The sequence below is a fragment of the Enoplosus armatus genome, chromosome 4, assembly GCF_043641665.1.
Source record: "Enoplosus armatus isolate fEnoArm2 chromosome 4, fEnoArm2.hap1, whole genome shotgun sequence".
NCBI lineage: Eukaryota > Metazoa > Chordata > Actinopteri > Centrarchiformes > Enoplosidae > Enoplosus > Enoplosus armatus.
The window spans coordinates 19,707,469-19,728,075 of NC_092183.1; the positions used below are offsets into that span (position 1 = coordinate 19,707,469).

Here is a 20,607-nt window from a genome sequence, read left to right on the forward strand (position 1 = left end):
TACTGTTGGTCTGAAGGTATTTTCAGAATCCACAAACACCCGTCTAACAATCTGGATGAAAAAAATACATCTGCCGCACAATAAAAAAAGATTTGTAATGTTTTTCAAACATCGACAAATATTCATTTTTCTGAAAATCTGATGCTTTTCTCTGTAATGTAATGGTGATACATGAGAGGCACAAACTGAGGCTATGACGGACCGAGCTTAAACGCTGTCACATATTTGAACAAGCTCTGATCCATACTCAGTTTCATGTGATACACAACTCATAATCATATATATATACAGTCATATATCTTGGGAAAGAAAAAAAAGTTGTTGTCAAGTAGTTTCTATCAGTTTTATATCATTGAACTAAAATGTTAAGTAAGTTTTAGAGGTGCTGGCAGGTGGACTATTTCTAAAGCCAAGCTAGCTGTTTCTGCTTGTTTCCAATCTTTATGCTAAGCTAAGCTAACAATCTCCAAATTAATTTCCAAAATGTCAAATTATTTTCTTGAAAGTATTGGCAATAATTGTATTTTTCTGCTTTGTTTTCTAAGTGTAACTTGGGTGTTTCTTTAAAACCTATATGATGACCTGACCGCTTGTTTCGTGCCGTTTGACTTTTTTTTATTTATTTATTTTTATTTTTACAAATGTTGCTGCATTCCAACATCTCGGCAGTTAACTTTGTAAGTACAACACTATTGTTACCAATTGAAATCATCATCATCATCAGAACTCTAAAAATAAGACCCACGTTCTAACGAAGCAGAATTACTCTGTAAATATTTGCATTCTTATGCAGGGACTGCACAGGTTGCTGATCAGGGACTTTGAGAGGAAAGAGCCTGGGGCCTCATGTGGGAAGTTTTATTCAAAACATACAGCCTGAAGCTCTGCTCAATGCCTCCCATTCCGCAGTATTTATACCTGCATCTGCCAAAAAGCCGGGCCCAAGTTGTTGATGTTCTCAATGTGACCCGTCATGTGCTTCCTAACAGGAAACTAAGCAAAAGTGGCCACTTCCTGTCTGACCCTGTGTGCCTTTTGCAGGCATCTTTCCTGCCCTCCCCTCGCTTCCCTTGTCCTCCCTCCCACGGTATCCTCCAGCTGTCCTTGCCCGACACCAGTGTGGCTCCTCTCGGATGAGCTGTAGCTGTGTGATGTATGGTCACGTCAGGCCTCGCAGTAGGACTCTAACCCCACTGTCACACAGGGCCAGGTGGGTTCAGGGTGAGCTTGGCTGCCCTCTCACATCTTAGCTGGGGGGGGAACTTCCTGCAGTCTGTTCACCATATGACGCCATGCCAGTCTCCATCGTTGATAGCTTTGTTTTCCTCTGGAAGTGAAGGAAGGCCTGTCTGAATCGCTCTTTTAAATGGAAGGACATGCAACATTAAATTGCAACATCCTCGAGTGCCCTCAGAGGCCTGCTGCCGGGAAAGATAGCATTTGGGCAAAGTGATGCTTTGTAGTTCATTTTGGTGGATGCTTTGATCAGAACTGTTAACCAATGCAATTACCGCACATATTGTATTTTATTAAAGATATACTGAAAATGTAATTTAACTTCAAAGCGGAACTCCAGACTTGTTCAAAAATAATGCGTTTTTTGTTACACACGAAACATGATTATTATTATCTATGCTGCATTTAAATAATCAAATAACTGATAAGAAAAAAAGAAGTGAAAGCGTGAACTTGTGGCTTTGACATTGAGAGACCAAATCCACTTCTCTCTCTAGCTAGAGCTCATCTAGGGAGTAGACCTGCTTCACTCGACGCAGTAAGCAGTAAATCCGATCTAAATCTGTCACCGAGGTTATTGATGTGTGTGTTCCTCTCACACTCCTCTGTGTGTGATGAAAATGCCCTTAATGGAAACTGTCGATGACATGCACCTAACGGGTTACCACAGGTTATACCTGAGCAGCGGCTGCAAAATGCATCCGATTCAGGCTTTGTTGTCACAGAAACACTAAGGGAAGGTCTTGTTGTCATGGAAGCTGTCCCTGGGGGTGGGAGTAGTGAAAGGAGGACGGGGTGGGGGGGGGGCAGCCCGTATGTGAACGCTCCTACTACTCCTTTCCCTGAGCACAGCGCCAACAGAGTCAACTCCTCCTCCATTCGCTCATCTCATCTGCTGCTGACGCCAGCTTTCCCCCTCGCTCTCCACCGTCCTCTCCTGGCTCCTCACCAACACTGTCTCGCTGAGCCATTCTTCACATTTTCCACTCTGTCACTCACTGGACCCCATCCTGCTCTCACACAACGCTCAGCTCTTGGACAGAGAGTAGAAATCTGTGCCATTGAATTAGGGCCCACATCACCTTATAGTTAACGCTCTTCCTCGCGCTGCTGCTGTGGGAGGAGAGGCAGGCGAGAAGCGCCCGGATCAAGCTCTATAATATATCCTTATAATTGACAAGCCTCATCAATTTCCCCGGGGCTGCGTTGAGCCTATTAAAACATAGTGCTGCATTTTTCCTTTTAACTACAGAAGCAGAGAGGCCAGTAACAGGTCCAGCATCATACGGCTCAATGCTGCCTGAGAGGTATTTAAAGCTTGCTAATCTATGGTCTCTGCTGGAAAACAGGCAGACCTCTGACAGAGAGGAGACGCTGTGTGTTACTATCAAAACAGATAACACTGATATTGGTGTTTGAGGAGTGACGAAAACCCCTTTAAACTTGGGGCTGCAACAAATCATTAATGTCCGTGATTTTTTCCATTTAATCGTTTCATTTATAGAAGAGCTTGACCAACTAAAAGTCAGGATAACTCAAGCTCTGCTCCTTCGATTTTGACAATTCTTTGTTAAATCTATCTCTTATAAGTGCCCCAACTTTATGGCAGTGCAATAGTAAATCACACTGGGCATACAGTATTTTGCATTTTTTTGTTTGATGGTGTACCTTTCCTTGTCTTACAGACAACTAGTCAAACATAGATAACATGAGGTCTGTTTCCAGGACAACTGCAATGCATACAATGTACAAGAACAGTACAATTTAGTAATCTTCAGTACATTTGGAGCGACAAATGAGGTGAAACAACAGAAATTAAGGGTAAATTCTTTCTAGACTCACTAATTTGCAACAACTCTCAGCAACCACACAAGGAGATGTTCACTACAGCAGAGACGGGAACGTCAGTTTCTGCTTGAGTTCCAGCCACAGAGATGCAACCACAGCTTGTTGCTTGTGTGAAACACAATTCGCTTTTCAGTGGCTTTTTGTTATTTGAACAACAGGGCACATTACACCACAGCGTTGTTCCCACCCTTCTCTCACTTTGACTTTACCAGAAAACCTTTTATATCAATAATCTTTCAAGTCTGTCTTAAAACAACAGCCAGGTGCCCGTATGCACATTGAAAGATGCTATTCTTAGCCATACTAGCAGCACAGCTCTATGGCTAAACTAAGATAGTGAGCATGGTAAACACTATACCTGCTAATAACATAAGCTCAAAACACCACTGTGTCCAAGTACAGCCTCACAGAGTCGCTGGTGTGGCTGTAGACTCGTTCAGACCGACAGTAGCGTCATCCAGCAAATACCTGCAAGCGCACACTCCTAACCCTTACTTCGGAATACGAACACTATATTTCTACTGTTAATCTTGTTGCCATGATAACTTTCCAGAGTTGTAAAATCCTGCTTGTGAGTATTACAAACCGGTTATGCTGCGTTTTGGCTTTAAACACTGTTACTCAAACTGGACTTCCTGGGTTAGATTTCATCGTTTCACTGGTACCTTAAACAAGTCGCCTCCACCAATGCAGCCCCCTGCGTTGTTTTAACGCTGGGCTGTTTTCAGTCTGAATCCCTGCCGAGTCTTGTCGAAGAATTTCCAGGTATCATAAAGCCACCTGCACCTCCTCCCAAATTTCATAATACACATAAATACAAGCATCCGTTTAAGCCCTCCTCTGTCAAAAACATGATTTGGCACACAAGTTTCTAATTTTTCAGTGTCAGTGGAAGTTCATTTCATTTAACAGTTAATCAACTTTTGTTCAAACAAAAGACCTACAGAGCTGTAAGCAGCACAGCATCAGTGCTGGCACAGAACATGAATTATCATCATACAGCCTTCATTATATCCTACATATGAATAGTGAACACATGATGAATATGCTAATAAATTCTACAGTATGGGGGAAATAAAATAATTGAAGCGCGTTTGATGTTTTCACATAAACCCCAGAGCACAGCTTGGAAAAAAAGAACTTTCATCTCCCAAAAAGGCCTTCACAAACAATAAACCCGAGCCGGCTATTAGAGATGATGAAGAGACAGAATACTGCAGAGCGGTTAAAAATGCATCACAGACTGAGAGAAAACATCTGGCTCAAAGAGATCTGATACCAGAGTACACGAATATGATGAGAAGCAAACTTTTCATTTAAACCCATGTACCAATGAGGCTTTAGATGTAAAAACTCTCCAGCTCAAAAAGCGTTGTCATACCTGTACATCAAAGTCGGAGATATCTTTAAGAGCATTATCTGCCCATTAACCAATACCCAGAGATCAGAGAGCAGAATAATGAGGATGACAGTCTGGCATTAAGCTGGTTTAACAGCATTATATGTTACAATATCGCAGCTCCCCTGCTCCTCTCTCACAAAATCACACATTAAAGCTCATTTTCTATACTGAGATGACACTTTCGTTTTCCCAGAATGCAGTTCTTTATAATGAGTTACAGTAGTGAATAGCGACTTGGATTCCCTTAAGCGTCCTCGTCCTCTTTGTCGGCACAAGTGATGGATGAACAAAAGCGGGGGAGCTGCCGCTGGTTGGGTGGCAGGGGGGAGAAGGAGGGAGACACTGATGGAGGAGACAGGAAAGGAGAGGACATGAGAGTAGGAAAGGAAGGAAAGGTGGAGAAAAAGAAAGGGCTGGAAAGGTGGACAGGGGTAGAGGCAAGGACAAAAGGTAGGAGGAAAAGACAGAGGGAGAAAGGAAGGAAGGGAGAAAGGATGGAGGAAAGGTGGGCGAGAAGAGAATAAAGATGGAGGGGGTAGATAGAGGGATGGAGAAGGGCCAGACAAAGGGGAGGAGGGAGAAAAAAGAAGAAGAAGAAACGCTACGAGAGTGAGTAAGGAGGGAGGGAGTAGATACTGAAGGAGGCATGTGATGAGTGGAGGTTCTCTGCCAAATAACAATAAAAAAAGAGGATGTCTCACTTCTGCCTGAGCTTAGAAAGTGAACACTGCAGTAAAACAGGCCCCACTAATACAGTTTTGCTGCCAGCAAGACAAAGTGGTGAAGAAAAGTGGCTTAACTCCCACTGCAACCGTCCTCATCCTCAGCCCCTTCAACTCTCCAAACTCTCCCACACCCCGGCCCGGGGAGCTGGCCAGTTCCCGTGCACTTGTGCAGTGTTTGCAGTTACTGGGATAACACAAAAAAGACAGTGGATAAAAGAATCTCGAGAAAATGAAGTTACAGTCCTGTCCACCTGCCAGCTCCTGTGCTGCAGTGAAGCAACAGACCCTGAAACAACCTTCTGACTCTGTGGATGTCGTGACCGTCCTCAGCTGAGGAGCTTCAGCTCTGCCAAGGATGCTCTCTGACTCACTCTGTGTGTGTGTGTGTGTGTGTGTGTGTGTGTGTGTGTGTGTGTGTACGACTCTCAGTTCGTGCGCATGCGACTGCGTATGTGTGGACACCAGAAGGGGTACACGCTGGAGAGGTGAGCGTGCCTGAGCGGTGAGTGGTGCGGCGCATGTGTGTGTGTGTGTGTGTGTGTGTGTGTGTTTCACCGCACAATCGCTTCCACTTCACACCACTTCAGCCTCATCGCGTCCAGCAGGAACCTCGTTAGCGTGTCAGCGCCGTGCCGTCCCGTCGCTAGGGCAAGGGAGTAGGAGGCACAGCTCCAGGCACGGATATAACACACACACACACACACACACACACACATGCGCACACACACACAAACCTGCAGCCTTGGCTACACATGACACAGGTCAGCATTGCCAAGGAGCAGTGTCAGAGTTACATTAAAACAGGTTTCTTGTTAGCAGAGAGGAGTCACTTTCACACACCAAATATAAATCCCGCCATGTTAGCTTTTCCAGTAAAGACAGTCTTGACAACACTGAAAACAGTGACAGCTTCTTTGGTCGATGCAGCTTTTGACAACGTTTCAACGTTCCCTTCTGAGGTATGACATTTGCTAATTTTCTGGGATTTTTGCCTGCTTATCCCCCGTGCACTACAGAGGCTTTTTATTTTATCACAACATTTCTTCCCATCCCTGACAGCTGCCAACTGATGACTTCTTATGCCTGGGTGCTACAGAGCTTTTCTACTCTGGCAACAGTCCAATTTGAACACAGTGCTGCCAAGTAATACTGCACACGGTATTAAAAAAAACGAAATGAAAAAAAAAAAAAAAAGTACTTCTCGATGGTGAAAATTAAAAAGTCAGATGACTGTAACGTGTAACAATTTGCATTAAAAAATTAAATGAAATTAAAAAGTACATCACTGGCCACCCTACAATAATCTGACATGTAACTCCTGCTGCCATTCTTCAGACTTTGTAAACATTTCATTTTAAATGTGGAAAGCTCTTATCTGAGAAGAGGTAATGTCAGGCTTTCGATTGTTTTCATTTCATGACATCATTTTCAATTTCTATATTTCAATTTTAGGTTACGTTTTTTACCTTCCAGAGCAACAGATAGATTAATAAAGGTTTTTTTAATTCTGCATGAAAAAAATAAAACATTTCCCATCTTTTTTAAAAGGTTGTTTTACTTCTGCAAGTAGACAACATAGTTTTGTTTCGTTTGCGGAACCTTTTCACAAAGCTAGACGATGAAACTGTTGATCTTGAATACCTGGCAGATTAATACCTAACAATGGAACACAGATCGTTGTACCTCAGTCTGATCATTTTTTTAGTCTGTGATTTATGGATATACTCTTGCCATATCGTGATATATATCAACACGGGGAAAGTACACTATATTGATAGAAATATATTGTATAGTGACATTAATGTGATGTCAATATTGATATTGTGATGTTTGCGAATGACACCAAACACATCACTTGTCCCTACAGCTGACCTTGCATCGCAGACTGCTCGTCCCTCCATTTAAAACAAAAGAAAGTGACACACTCACACACACACACACACACACACACACACACAAACCCACAGCCCAACATGGTGCAGCATTCATCTGCGACTACACGATATTTCATGTCAGCCGTCACACCAGCGGACTGTACATCAGTGAGACCATTTTGCCTGCTCAGCGGAAAGCTGATTGATGGCCGTACCACATCAGAGGAGACTTTGAGGAACAGCTCACGCGGCTCTCCATCAGATGACCTCCGCCACACCGTACATTCAAACGCTTAACGGCTACATGGCCGGATCAGTCACACTCTGCGAGGTGTGTGCTTTTACTGCACAGTCACTGAACACAATCTGAACTTAAGCAAACAACGGCAGCAGAAGGTCAAATTCCTCAAAGAGGAACAAGTCCTGCGCATGATCACCACCTCATCTCTCACTGTGTGGTTTCAGGCGTCATACAATACTGACTCACTTCAATACAACCTGTAGGTGCTTGCGTGGACATCATATACTTATCATACTTAATATTGGCTGCAACGTATACCCAGAGATATACAAACAAGGATACCAATTTCTAACATATGACATCACAACACCAAGAGGGAAAGAACTGCTCAGAATATTACATTTGACAAATAAAGGGAGTCTGACTCATTGAGCTGAACAGCATGCAGTAAATGAGTTTGCTGAGACAGGCTTTTATAACCCACTTCATGGCTGTCAGACACAGTCAGGTCTTATCAGAGGAAACGTCTGGCTACATTACAGCAAATTGTCACTGTGCCAGACTACGCCGGTCGGTTTTGATCTGCCGTAAAGTGGACATGGTGTGAGAGAGGTCAGAGGGCGTCAGACCACCCTGCTGGGAGAGAATTGTTTTATCTATATATTGTAATAGATTTGCCAAAAACACAGCTTCACCTTAACTATGTTCTACTTTCCCAAGGAGTTTTTATTATTAGGCCCAGACCTTTTCCCTGCTGAATCACAAGTGTAATCACATCTCCTCTGTGTTCATACTACAAAATTAATGGAGAGACATTCATTTTTTTTTTTTTTTGTATTAATAGCTATTCGTAATAGCACAATTATTTTTACTGCCGTATTTGTATGACGTACACTTTTCCTAAATTGGACAATTACGTCTATTAAGAGGAACAGAGAGCATTCAGGGAACCAACTCGTGGTTGACGAGGCTAAATGTCGGAGGCTGGCATAAAATCAGGGTCACGTCCTCGTTGGAAAGTTGCTGTTGGATCGCTAAAAGCTTTTATCGAGCTTAAAGCCTGAACACGGGTCCAATGGGCTTTATCAAAGCCTGCAGATGTGTAACGGGGGTACATTGACTCTGAGGGTCAAAGCCTGTAGAGAAACTTATTTCACAAATCCACTTTTCAGAAGTCATCAGTTCTGTAGCGGCGACGGAGGAGGAACAGAAAGCTGCTGAAATGTGAATTATAGTGTTACAGGAAACTATGTATTGAAGGTAGACCCCCAACTTTTTGGCCCTCTGATATTGTATCATAATGAAAGGTTGTTTACAGTGTAGTATCAGTTCAAGCAGATGACTTCATGTTCTAAAGGCTCTAATAGCTGGAAGAAACATCTATAATTCATATGGAACTATGATGAATAAATCATTTAGGATTTTATGGGAAGGCTTAATTACTCTACAACAGACGAGGGTCAACTTTGAAATTCAATTTATGTTGCACTCACAGGGTGGGAGGGGTGGGATCATTGGGCTTAAAGTGATACACCATAGTTTTTGGTCTCATGCTAAGACCTACCTCAAAGATCTGAAGCTCAGCTGGAGGAAGAGTATTTAGCCGTATTTCGGCGAAACGATCACAGCTTGGAACATACTGACTATAAAACGTAGTCTCCCTCCACTCAAAAATGTGTTTCTTAAATCTCAGTTCAACACATGGACGTACGAGAATGATTTTGTGCCATCTTTGGAGGCCGATCGTGGTCCAACATGCAACTTATACAAGTGTGATGTGGAAACTTTAAACCTCCAGAGAGTGGACTTTTCAGTGAGGTAAAATATTTGCATATTCGTAGATTCTGGATCTTAGTAGATGTAATTTTCAGAGGATTCACAGAGTATAATTCCAAGCAGAGTATTTTTATTTTCTGGAGAGGATATTTTTCAAACATTTTTTGCAAAAACCCCAGAACCTTTTTTTTTAATTGCTTTTTATCACTGACTGTAACATGTGTGAGATTTTTTACAGAGCTGCTAATTTTCACATATTGAGCGCAATTCACACTGAAAGAACTCCAATTATTTTCATTCAGGCAACACTCCAAGTTCCCACCTTTTGAAAGGCTGATAGCAGAGTTAATATTTTAGATATTATTTTGAGACACTAGTCTGCATCTGATCAGACTGTCCACCTGCTGCACCCAGTCTCCTGCGCTGTCTCTAACATGACAGCAGCTGAGCTATGAGACAAAGCAAAGAGACAAAGAGAGAAAAACTAGCAACTGATGACCACAGACTATGGTAAAGACATTAACTGTCCCTCGCACCTTTTTTTATAGCTTGCTACCCAGTTAGTGTTCATTGAGATGCAGCACACGCCTTCAGTGGGAAACCTGCACCTAGAAATGTGTTTGGATGCGTTTTTTTTTACGTTGTACTGTGGCCTTTACTTTCCTTAAAACTGAGACTAACCACTGTTTTGTGCCAAGTGCTTCGCTGTTGAGCAGCTGCTTGCCGAGTTTATCTGAGGACTCCAAGAGCAGCAATGGTGACGTGGTGATGGGCAGGTAACTTTATTCACCTCATGTAGTTTGCGCCATAGTTCTCTTATGACTGCATGGATATTGCATTCATTTATTACTTTACTTTATTGTTACTGCAAGGCTCCGGTAAGGCCACACATTGTCTGGTATAATGGATTTGATCTCATTCTTTTTTTCACAATCTGAAGGACAGGGATGAAAATGACAACTTGGAGCCTCACATCTGTCAGATTGTCTTTGTTATTGACCCTTTAATATCAGCAAAAACATATTTATGTCCTTCAGCTCATGCTTTGTATTTCCTTTTATTCCCTACAATTTATTCATGTGAGTTTTTTCTGGAATAATGAATCTGCTCCACTGTATCAATGTCCCTGATGGAAATATCACTGGTAAGCGTGAACCTCTTTATTTTTTATTAACTGGTTCAGGCCTTCATGTGAAGTAGTAAATAATCAGCCTTAAACCACAAGATTTAAACCTAAAAGATATTGTTGTAGTGACTTTCATTTCCTATCGTACTGACAAGTGTCTCTCTGATTGAATGCATCCATACAAACGGACAGAACAGAGTAATTACCATTGAAGTCTGATAAAAAAAAAATTCACCTTGAGGCACCGGCGATATAAGTCCTGAGAGAGTTTGCAAGCCCTCATTAATAATGAAATGTCAGAAAAAGTGATGGTGTGTGAGCAGCTCTTTTGAGGAGCAACAGGGGAGGTTGGAGGAGGAGCACCTGGCAAATTATTCACCTCACAGGCTACTGCAGGATGTTCCTCGCGGTGACCAGTCACGGGACTTGGACTCTCACCAGGAAACATGATTTAGAAGCACTTACAGGTGGCACAGAGAAAGGAGGAGAGGAGACAGAGAGAGAGAGAGAGAGAGAGAGAGAGAGAGAGAGAAAGAGACTCGCATTGATATTCCGCTGAGCGCCCGGGCTGCAAACAATCAAAATAAGTGATTGTTGTTGTACGGCTGAAAAGTAGGAGTGTGAGGGAATGTGAACCTCTGACGTGCATGCGTGTGGTCGCCTCATGCCTTGTCGCAGTAATTCCTCCTCTCATTTCCATTAGGCCGGACAGCCGGTGACTGCGCATTCAGAACGCAAGCGAGTCCATACAACAAGTCCAGAACAAACAACTGCAAGCAACCATGAGCGTTATCATATGTCCTGGATATTTCACTATTTGCACTACGGCGTGCAGTTAGTATTGGGCCATTTACTGAATTACAGTACAGTTTACATTATTTCAGTTGATAATTATTATTATTATTATTATTAACGGCTCAACAGTCCAAAAGCCAAACACATAGAATGCACAATGATGTAATAACGCTAGCATGTTAACATACTCACAATGCAAATGCTAACATGCTGATAGGGCAGGTATAAAATTTTACATGTTCGCCACCTTGGTGGGTGTTAGCATGCTAACATTTGCTAATTAGCACTCATACAAAGTACAGCAGAGGCTGAAGGGAACGTCATTAGTTTTGCAGGTATTTAGTCATAAACCAAAGTATTGGACGAATAAAATGTTTTTACCTGATCCCTATTCCTATTCCTATACCGTGGCTAAAAAACTGCGCATTAGTAAGGATTAGTAAACATTTTCTCTAACGTTAGCATGCTCAAGTAGCCCTTCAATGTGGAAATTCCCTTTCCTGTTTCATTCTGTATGTGTGTTTTGTGTGTATAATATGTTCATTCTAAATCGCCCCATGAAGGAATAAATGAAGTTGCGTTGTAGGCTACTTGGAGCGTATAGTCTCAATGTAGTCCGTGAAAACCAAATGTAATGAAAGGATATTTAACAGAATTTGCACCAAGTGACTTGGTTGTAGTGTTTGAGTAACGGGCTCATGGCAGAGATGTGACTCCTGCCTGTGTGTTCAGACTTCAGGAAGATCTTTTTTTGGCCATTACAGTGACTTACACTGGAACAATGACGACTGTCTTACCACTAAGATGCTTTTGAGAAAGCCATCCCGGTTTCGGCTTTAGCGATTCGTCACGCTGCCGCTGCGCCAAAGTGGGCTAAGAGTGCTTTTTTTTTTTTTTTTTTTGTAAAACGAGTGAAATGCTGAGACCAAAACAAAAAGTCCCAGACTGTTCACTGCGTTCACTGAGACTGATCAAGGGAGCTCTAAGCTCGGCTCACTGCAACCGCTGGCAGCTCGAGTTGCGTCAGTGCAGCTCTGGTCTCAGTCAGACGATGCTTTCTGTAAATGCTAGACCACACACTCCTGTAGATCAAAGACACAACATTTGTTACAGCAAGAACACTCTGTCCCTTTTCAACATAACAGCTACCTAACATCTGGTTTGGATACTGAAGAACACGAGTGCTATAAAGCTATGTTCATTCATTTTTTTACAACACAACAGGTGGGTCAACATTCACTTTATCGTCACTTACTGTTGACTCAGAATAAAAATCACTGTTTTTCTAGTAAACACATGAGAAGGAGTGAGAATACTTTGAGAGTCAGATTCAACATCCTAGATAGTTTCAACACATTTCAACAAGAGATCTGTCAATAAATATAACCAGGAGATGGAGGATAGTCTGCCCAAACAGTTAAGAGATGATGCCTCGTTCCAATTCTAGCAGCAGCAGGCTGATGGGCTGAGGCAGATGACAGCTTACGATCTGAGTGACCTCCCAGACCGGCCTGATAAGCAAGAGGCACAGAGAGTAGCTTTAGAGCTGCTTCCCTGATCAAAGAGTAAGATATCCACTAGAAGTTAAAAGTGGTGACTCGCTCGATCAGAAGTTAAATGGAAATGTGGAGAGACGCTTCTGCTACCGACGCCAGAGGCTGCCAGCAGCTGCACAGCCTGCTCATCACTGCAATGCAATAAGGATGTGGACAGAGCAGAGCAAAGCACTATAACCCTGGGAACAAGGTCGCTCTTAAGAGTGAATAGGAGCCTGAATGATGCTTTCCAAGGATGAAACTAAGTATTTCACAGGCATAGTGCTGAAATTATTATTCGATTAATTCAAGCACAGAAAACTGATTCCTAAAAATATTGACAGCCAAACAGTTGCTCTTTCCAGCTTCTACAGTAATGTGAGGATCTGCTACTTTTTGTAAACTGAATATCTTCGGGTTTTGTCTTTTGTTTTGAAGACGTCAACTTAAGCTCTGAAAAGTTGTGGTGGGCATTTTGCACAATTTTCTGATACTTCACAGGCTAAATGTTGAAAATCTGAAAAACAATCGACAGGTTAAACAACAATGAAAATAAGGTCTGGTTGTAGCCCTTAATAAGTAAAAGGATACTTTTAAAATGTGTTTTTTTGCTTTTCAGCTTGAGATATTTTAGTCATTGCTTGTAAAAGAAGTAAAATCTGCTTTACCATTTTAGAAGTGCTTAAATTTGCTGGACTTCCTACATTCTGTGTCGGCATAAACAAAGAATCTTGTGTATTGTTTCTTGTGTTGGCTGCTGGTCAGACCACGAAAATGACTTTGGACTCTGGTAGCTTGTGACGGGCATCTGCCTCTGTTCGTTCCATTCTATCAACTAAATATTTAGTCGGATAATTGACAAAAATGTGGCCTTTCATTTTTAATTAAAATAAGCACACCTTGAGGCTCTGCATGGGAGACTTCGCCACAACAACATAAAAACGTTGAAAAAGAGAAAGAGCAGGGGAATGTGCACAGCTGAGGGTCTTTTCGGTGTTATTATGTGTCACTTTCCATCAGGAAAACACTCCACCTCTCCCTCTGTTCCTCTTCTCTCCTCACCTCTGTCATCCCCTCCTCCCTCTCCACAGCATCGCTCCAATGCCTTTCCTGCCGACATCCAAGTGGAATTCAGCCAGCTGGTCGGGGCTGCAATGGACCCCTGTGTACAGTGACACCTTAGCACCATTTTGATTCTGCTAAAGACCTTCTCTGACTAATTACTCTAATTACGAAAAGCTTTAAGAGAAAAAGACTTTGGTCATTATGTCATGTCTGTTTTTCTTCAGCCCACATGACTAAGAATGTGGTTGGGAGGTGACTTGCTCGGTGTCTGCAGAGTCACTATACAGTACATTTAGTTCTTCTTTGGATCAACTTGTATGATCAAAATAACAGACCGTGCAAACAAACATATACAGTGCGACAAACCGCAGTGTGTCAGCCAACATCACGAGCTGCTGATGTGTGCACATGTGCTCGACTTGTAGACACATTCAAATATAAAAAGCACACACGCGATTGTTGCACCTCAGCGCCCGGCACTCTCTCGTTTCTATTCCCGCCTGGTTCTAAATGTACAGTTTAAAGCCTTTGGGCTCCATTCTTCGCTCATTCTGCTTTCTTCTGACGCAAGTGGGATTTCACAGTCAGAGCTGATGCATACAGCACCTGACCTTTAGCACGTACACAGCGGGAATCCTTTTTACAGCGTCCTCCCACAGACCACCAAGACAGTTCCCACACACATTTACTACATACTAAACTACATTAAAGGAGAACAAAAGAACCTAAAGCACTGCCTTCTTCGAAAATCTGCAGCGTTACATATGCTCTGCAAGTTCACAGGCAGTATCCAGACCACAACCACAGCTTCTGTTGTTTGTCAGAACAGACGTGAGAACATGACCATCTCTCTCTTTGTCTTCTGGCGTTTTTTCACCGTAATTAGTCAGGGAGGGCTGTTAGCCGAGGGAATTAAGCCAGAGGAGAGGAGGTTCTCACGCCTGTGGAACCAAAACAAACAAAGCCCCACTCCGGCAACACAGCAGCTAACAGCCGCTGATAGGGGTTATCTCTGCAGTCACACATGGGCCATCTCACAACAGTGAGCACCGAGCAACTGTAACAGCCCATACGACTCCAGAAACACAAACACAATAGACTGACACGCAGAAAATGCTCACAACATGCTGTCGCTTTGATTTGAAAGTTTAAGGAAAATGTTGTTTTGTTTTGTGTAAGGAAATTAAAACTACTAGAGATACTGCAACTTTGGTGCATATTTGTTTTTTCTATTTTTCAAATGAGGATGAAACAGTTTTCAGACATATTTGTGAAAAAAAAAAAAAAGCTTTTAAGATTTATCAACAGCACATCAGCAGTCATTTGGAGTCTGGTTTGTCACTATTTACACTCCTTATAGCTCTGTTTTGCTCTCCACCAACTCCCGAGGGAAACATCTGGCTCTTTAACTGCTTGTTGCTCCACTGTGTTCACTAGCCAGTTGCTAACATTCTGTTGGGCAGGTAGCATCTGTTGTTAGAGCTTTTTGAATATAAACATCTGTCTGTCCGTCAACAGCGTTCAACATTTGAGAGGACCCATCATATTGTTAAGCTTGTATTCTGCTGCTGAGTGGAAGCTATTTAGCCTAGCTTGCTAACGTTGGTAATGATTCCCGCTAGACGTTTCGCATGGGAGCTGCTGATGACCTGCTGCTATGGAGTCAGGGAGTGACACAAGAAGCGCTCAAATAAAATATGGGACAAAGCATCTAATGCTAGTTCTAGTTCCCAGCTGTTGGAACTGAAGTGATATTGTTAGTTTCCCCACAGAGATTTTGGACCAATCAAATTACAGTACCAACATCGTCAACCAGTACCAAAGCTTCTCGCCCTCTGGAGAACACACAATGAAGGAGGCGCTGTCACAATAAAACTTAAATAAGTAAAGATTTACATAAATAAATCTACCTTTCTTTATGGTTGAAGATGCTATTGAGAACATTTGCTGTGCTTTCATGACTACTTGCTATAAAGTACATTTCTCTTGCAGTAATATGACTATAGCGCCACAACAGCAACCAACAGAAACTGTCCTCATTTAAGAATAATATCAAAGTTTTGAAAGCTGATGAATCTGTGATTCAGCGACCATCACTAATTTAGCTATCTATCTAATCTCTATCTACTCTGCTTTGTGCCACCTCTCCATCATAAGAGAAAACATAGAAGAGGTAAAAACTTAAAAGCCAGGCAGCAGAAGCAATAGCTGCGGTGTGAAATCCATCAGACAAGCCACAAGTGTTGGTATATGATGGAAATGGCAGATAAGCCCATATGTTTTGCTATGGGAGTGGGTGTAGTGAAAGGGGATCAGTCCACAGCAGTGTTTAGAGGTTCAAAAGCCCCGCTGGGGAGGGGAACGGATCGATCCACCTTGGCCGGGAGCCAATCCTCTCCCTGCCTTCAGCCAGATATTCATCCCCACTATATATAAGCCTCTAAGCCTTCAGTCGTACTGTATATACAAAGCACTGGGGTTCAGGACTTCACCACAGACTGGTGTTCTTCACCAGTAGTTGAATTAGGAAGTCCATGCCCATGTGTTTTTGAATGCCAACTAAATACAGATGTGTTTAGGTTGCTCTCCACAGAGAGGGGCCCTGCCACGTCATCTGTGGTGTGTGCGTTGTCGTCATGATGCTCTGATTAGAGGGAGCCATGGAGATAAACTACAGCTGCTGTCTCATTAGTTTAAGTAACTCACCCACAGGAGCTCCACCCAAACCCACAGGAGAGCAGGGCACCCCCACTCAGCCTGCAGGGACAGGGCACAAAACACCACAGTTGCCACAGCTTGCAGGGTGCACCATCACGCACACACGACGGCAAACTCACACATGTGCAGACACAGGGACATATACACACACACAGGGGACACAAAGCACACTCAAGTCTCTTGCCAAAAAAACGTCTCAGAGGACCAGATCACTGGCTCTGTGACAAAATGGGGTTTCCCCACAGGGACACTCTATAAGCCTCCAACCGAGCAAGTGGCTGGGGGTCACCTGCTGAGCTACAAATACAGCAAGCATCCGATGTGAAACAGATGCATCACAATCCACATTAAAACAAGGTCACTGAGGCCCAAGCGGCGGTGCAACAACATCACTACAGCCTGGAAGCTAGGCCTCATAGGAGCTCGGATCGATGTTCTGTGGCCTGGCGGAGGTTTGCCCATGTTTGGGGACAGGAACAGAGTGTGCAGAGGAGGAGGAACGAGGACGGAGAGGAGGCAGCGGGTGTCTGGACTGATGTCCGTCAGGCCCCGCTGTGACAGGTTTATCCCAGCCGAGGGGGGAGGCAACACACCGAACAGCACAATGAGGACCGATAAACGTCAGGCCCAGCTCCAGCGCTGTGGTAATGGCTGACAAACGGCTCAGTGGCTCATCTCGCAGCCAGTCAACCCCGGACACATGTGCTGCTCTGTGTTATGTTCTATCAGAAGGAAAAACACCAACAGCAGAAATCCAGCCGTGCAGCTCCTTAAACTTCAACCCTCCTGACTGTCAGGCAGAAATGCTGCTGCTCTCATATTCAGCATTTCAAACACTAAAGAATAACATTTTCTTCATAAAGAATAAAAAAATAGCATATAGCATATACTATATGCTATATAGAGCAAATACATAAATTGCTCATTCAATATATATTTATCTTCATATGGGGCTCCAGGCCTTTTTCATGCCTTCAATAGGCTCCACACATGCTTTTGTTTTCTTTATGCAGCCCTTCTGTTATACATGAACATTATTGAGACCAAAGAATACATAAGACAAGTAGTCCGGTGTCTACATTTTTCTGATGATGTAACTAAAATACACTGAAATGTTCCTTTAAATGGGCCAACACAGTGTGTAACAAAGCCTGTTTACTGTATGTACAGCATTAATGTAGCAACAATTGCATCATAAGCGATATCAGAGCAGGACAAAAACATACGTTAAAAAACAGTCTATCCATTAATGACTGTTTTTTTTACCCCATTATTTATTATCTTAATGTTCACATTTATTTTTAAAAGGGATAAGTATACACAGCTTCAACCACAGAATTTATAGCCTGAGCTAGTTTGCAACGCCCATCTGTAGACGGGTTTCTCTCAGAACACACACACAGTGTAAAAAGAAACCATGTACACGACTACAACTTATTACAGTTGTGGTTTTTTTTGCAGTTTTTAACCATTTAGAGAAACACTTCATTACATTTTGACAGTTTTTTTTCATTGTTGTTATTAGCCTGAAAGTTACTCCAAGGACCTTTACTGTATTCTGTTTATTCTGCCTTCTGAATAACACTGCCAACTAATTTCATAAATATGTAGTGATGCAAATATATATGAGCCATTGCAAATGAGTGAAAGGTGGCATAATGCAGATTCATGCACAGGGAGGTCACCTTCTGTATGTCCTATGTGTATCTCCCTCTATCAGATACTCTGATGTTACATAATGCCTTAAAGTGAGAGTTTTCCTCTTCATGCTTTACCTCATCAATGAGGTGATTAAACATAGTGTTTTACCGTAGACATGACCTGTCCCTCGAGCATCTAACACAGAAGTCACACTCAGTGGCTTGATATTTAATAGCCTCTAACACAGTGATATGTAGCTGAATCAGATGTAGAAGAATAATTCAGGCAGCTGAGATTTGTCCAAGGCTGGTTCTAACAGATGTCTAAAACCTCCCCCATATCTCTGCTTCAAACACTGGGACAGCAGGAAGGTGAATCCACACACAGAGACAAACACAGAGTGTGTGTTGAGCCTTGGTGGAGTACAGCAAAAACATCTGGTCATGTTTAAAAAGGTAGCAGTCATCAGAGAGAATTACAGTTAAGCAAACAAAGGCTGTGCTGGGTGGATTTTACTCTAAACATGTACTACTATTAATATTACTGTTATTATTAGATAATGCTGGTCCCATGCTCTCTTACAGACCTCAGTAGTTTAGACATAGTGGGATATTGATTCAATGTTTAATGTATGGCTGGATTTTTCCATATACTGTATAGACTTTGCATTGTGTGGAGTGAGATAAATTGAGGTAATGTGGCGGAAACAAGGAGCACTGTCTGTTATACACATACACTATACAGTAACTATCTCCAACCACTATTGTGATCACCATTCTTACAAAGGAAAGACAACACATTCGATGAACACAACAAGCGGCGAAGAGTGGGGAGCGTCGCTCTGAGCTACAGCACTCATTTGCCTGATGAATGCACAGCCCCTCGAACACGGTGACCTTTGGCAAGGTCATGGCATTCCGGCAGCCGCATGAAGACGCTCCTGAATGACTAAATGATTGCTACACTTTGGTCATCTGGGTGCTGTTTGTTGCAACGCCTCCCAGCTCAACCTGTGGCTCATCCACATAAGTCCCAAAGCACAGGGGGCATTCAGGACTCTAATTTATTCCCCTGAAAGTTACATAAGATTTGTAGCAACCACATCAAGGCTGGCTCTGTTTTAAAATCGGTCCCAATGTGGTAATATGACCAACACAATTCATTTATTTATATATTAAAGACATTACAACCACTGGGTAAACATCCACATAATGTGCTGATAACTGCTGTGTGATGTGTTTACATCTACATTATCTTGACACCCCCCATCTGTGACATCTCACTCTTACCTGTGTCCTGTCGAAACTGGTGCATGGACTGCAGGTCGATGACGTAAGGAGAGAGCTGGCCATCCACCTGCCCCAGAACTACAGTTCCCCGGGCATCCCCCTTCAGAACATTCTCAATATGGTGGCAAACCGCTGCACTGTAGGGCCTCCAGCGCCCATGTTCGTTCAGCCACTCCCAGACCACCACCCTGGCCAGGTTTTGAGGTGGGTACCCTAGCCCATTGACGGGCACCAGCAACCCCGATCCTGGACGAGCCATCTCCTTTGAGGAGTCTGCGCTTCAGCTGCTGGCTATGTCCTGAGCTCGAACAGCACTGCAACCCTGTCAGTCAACTGACACACTGGGACATTTTCCTCAGCACCAAACAGAAAAGAGCTTGAATCAGCAATTAGTATCTTCAATTATCTCATGTTGCTTTCAAGCAAGCAGCTCTGCCGGAGTCATCGTCTACAGGTACTTTGTGACTGCTGGCGCTTCGATCGGCCAAAAGCAGCCTCTGTCCTCTTGTGTCTTGTCGTGTTTGAAGTGGCAGACGTTGATGATGATGGTGGTGATGGTGATGAGATTTGCAGCTGTAGCAGTCTCAGTCCTCCACATCCGACCACAGCAGATAAGCAGCAGGTAGGCAGGAGACGCTCTCTAAACACAAGACGAGGAGCAGAAACACACTGGTAACTTAACGCTGTGATTTCTCGCACAAGTTATTTCTCAACAGTCAGGCACTGTTTCAGAGGTGACACAAACCTAACCTGTTCTGTGCTAGAGTCCCATTAGTGGCCTGTGCCTCTTGGCTATCCTGTTTACTTAAAGTGTAGTGACAAAAAGAATTGCACATGAGCCTGTGAGCCGTTTCAGCAGCAAAATAATTGTGACTGTCATCAGATTTGAGTAGAGGGGGGGGGGGGGGGGGGGCACAGTGTGCAGAAACAGCCAGATGCTATCATAATCCTAGCAGACAGAATATCACTCAGACATTTTCCACAAAGAAAGCGGTTCAGGTGCAGTGAATGCAAAGCAAGGGACACGATTTCTCAATAGTAATCAATCTTAAGGCTCATACTGGATGGGTTTTTTTTTTTTTCACAACATGCACGAATTGATTCTGGCGACACAGACCTGTAGGCTGCAGTTGTGGTGCCACACATCTGTCAGGTAGAGGCTGCATTTCACAGGCTCCGGCCGAAAATCAGATTGCAAAAGGAAAAAAAAAAAAAATCTTGAAACGCGCCTGCCTTTTCGGATCTGTGATTTGGCCGTTTTTCCCCTTCTCCTCAAAACTGAAATCTTCCTTCGAACCCACCTCCCGCAGCTCCAGTCATCCACCGTTATTGCAGA

At 43.1% G+C, this 20,607-nt stretch overlaps 1 protein-coding gene across 1 annotated transcript in view; it reads right to left on the reverse strand.

Annotated features, from left to right (window-relative positions):
* The window catches only part of dtx1 (deltex 1, E3 ubiquitin ligase), a 36,080-nt gene extending 16,550 nt beyond the window's left edge, over nucleotides 1-19,530 (reverse strand). Inside the window, exon 1 of the mRNA XM_070904444.1 lies at nucleotides 19,272-19,530. Coding sequence (XP_070760545.1) covers nucleotides 19,272-19,530 — 259 coding nt within the window. The remainder of the gene's footprint in view (nucleotides 1-19,271) is intronic.
* Between the last annotated feature and the right edge of the window lie 1,077 nt (nucleotides 19,531-20,607).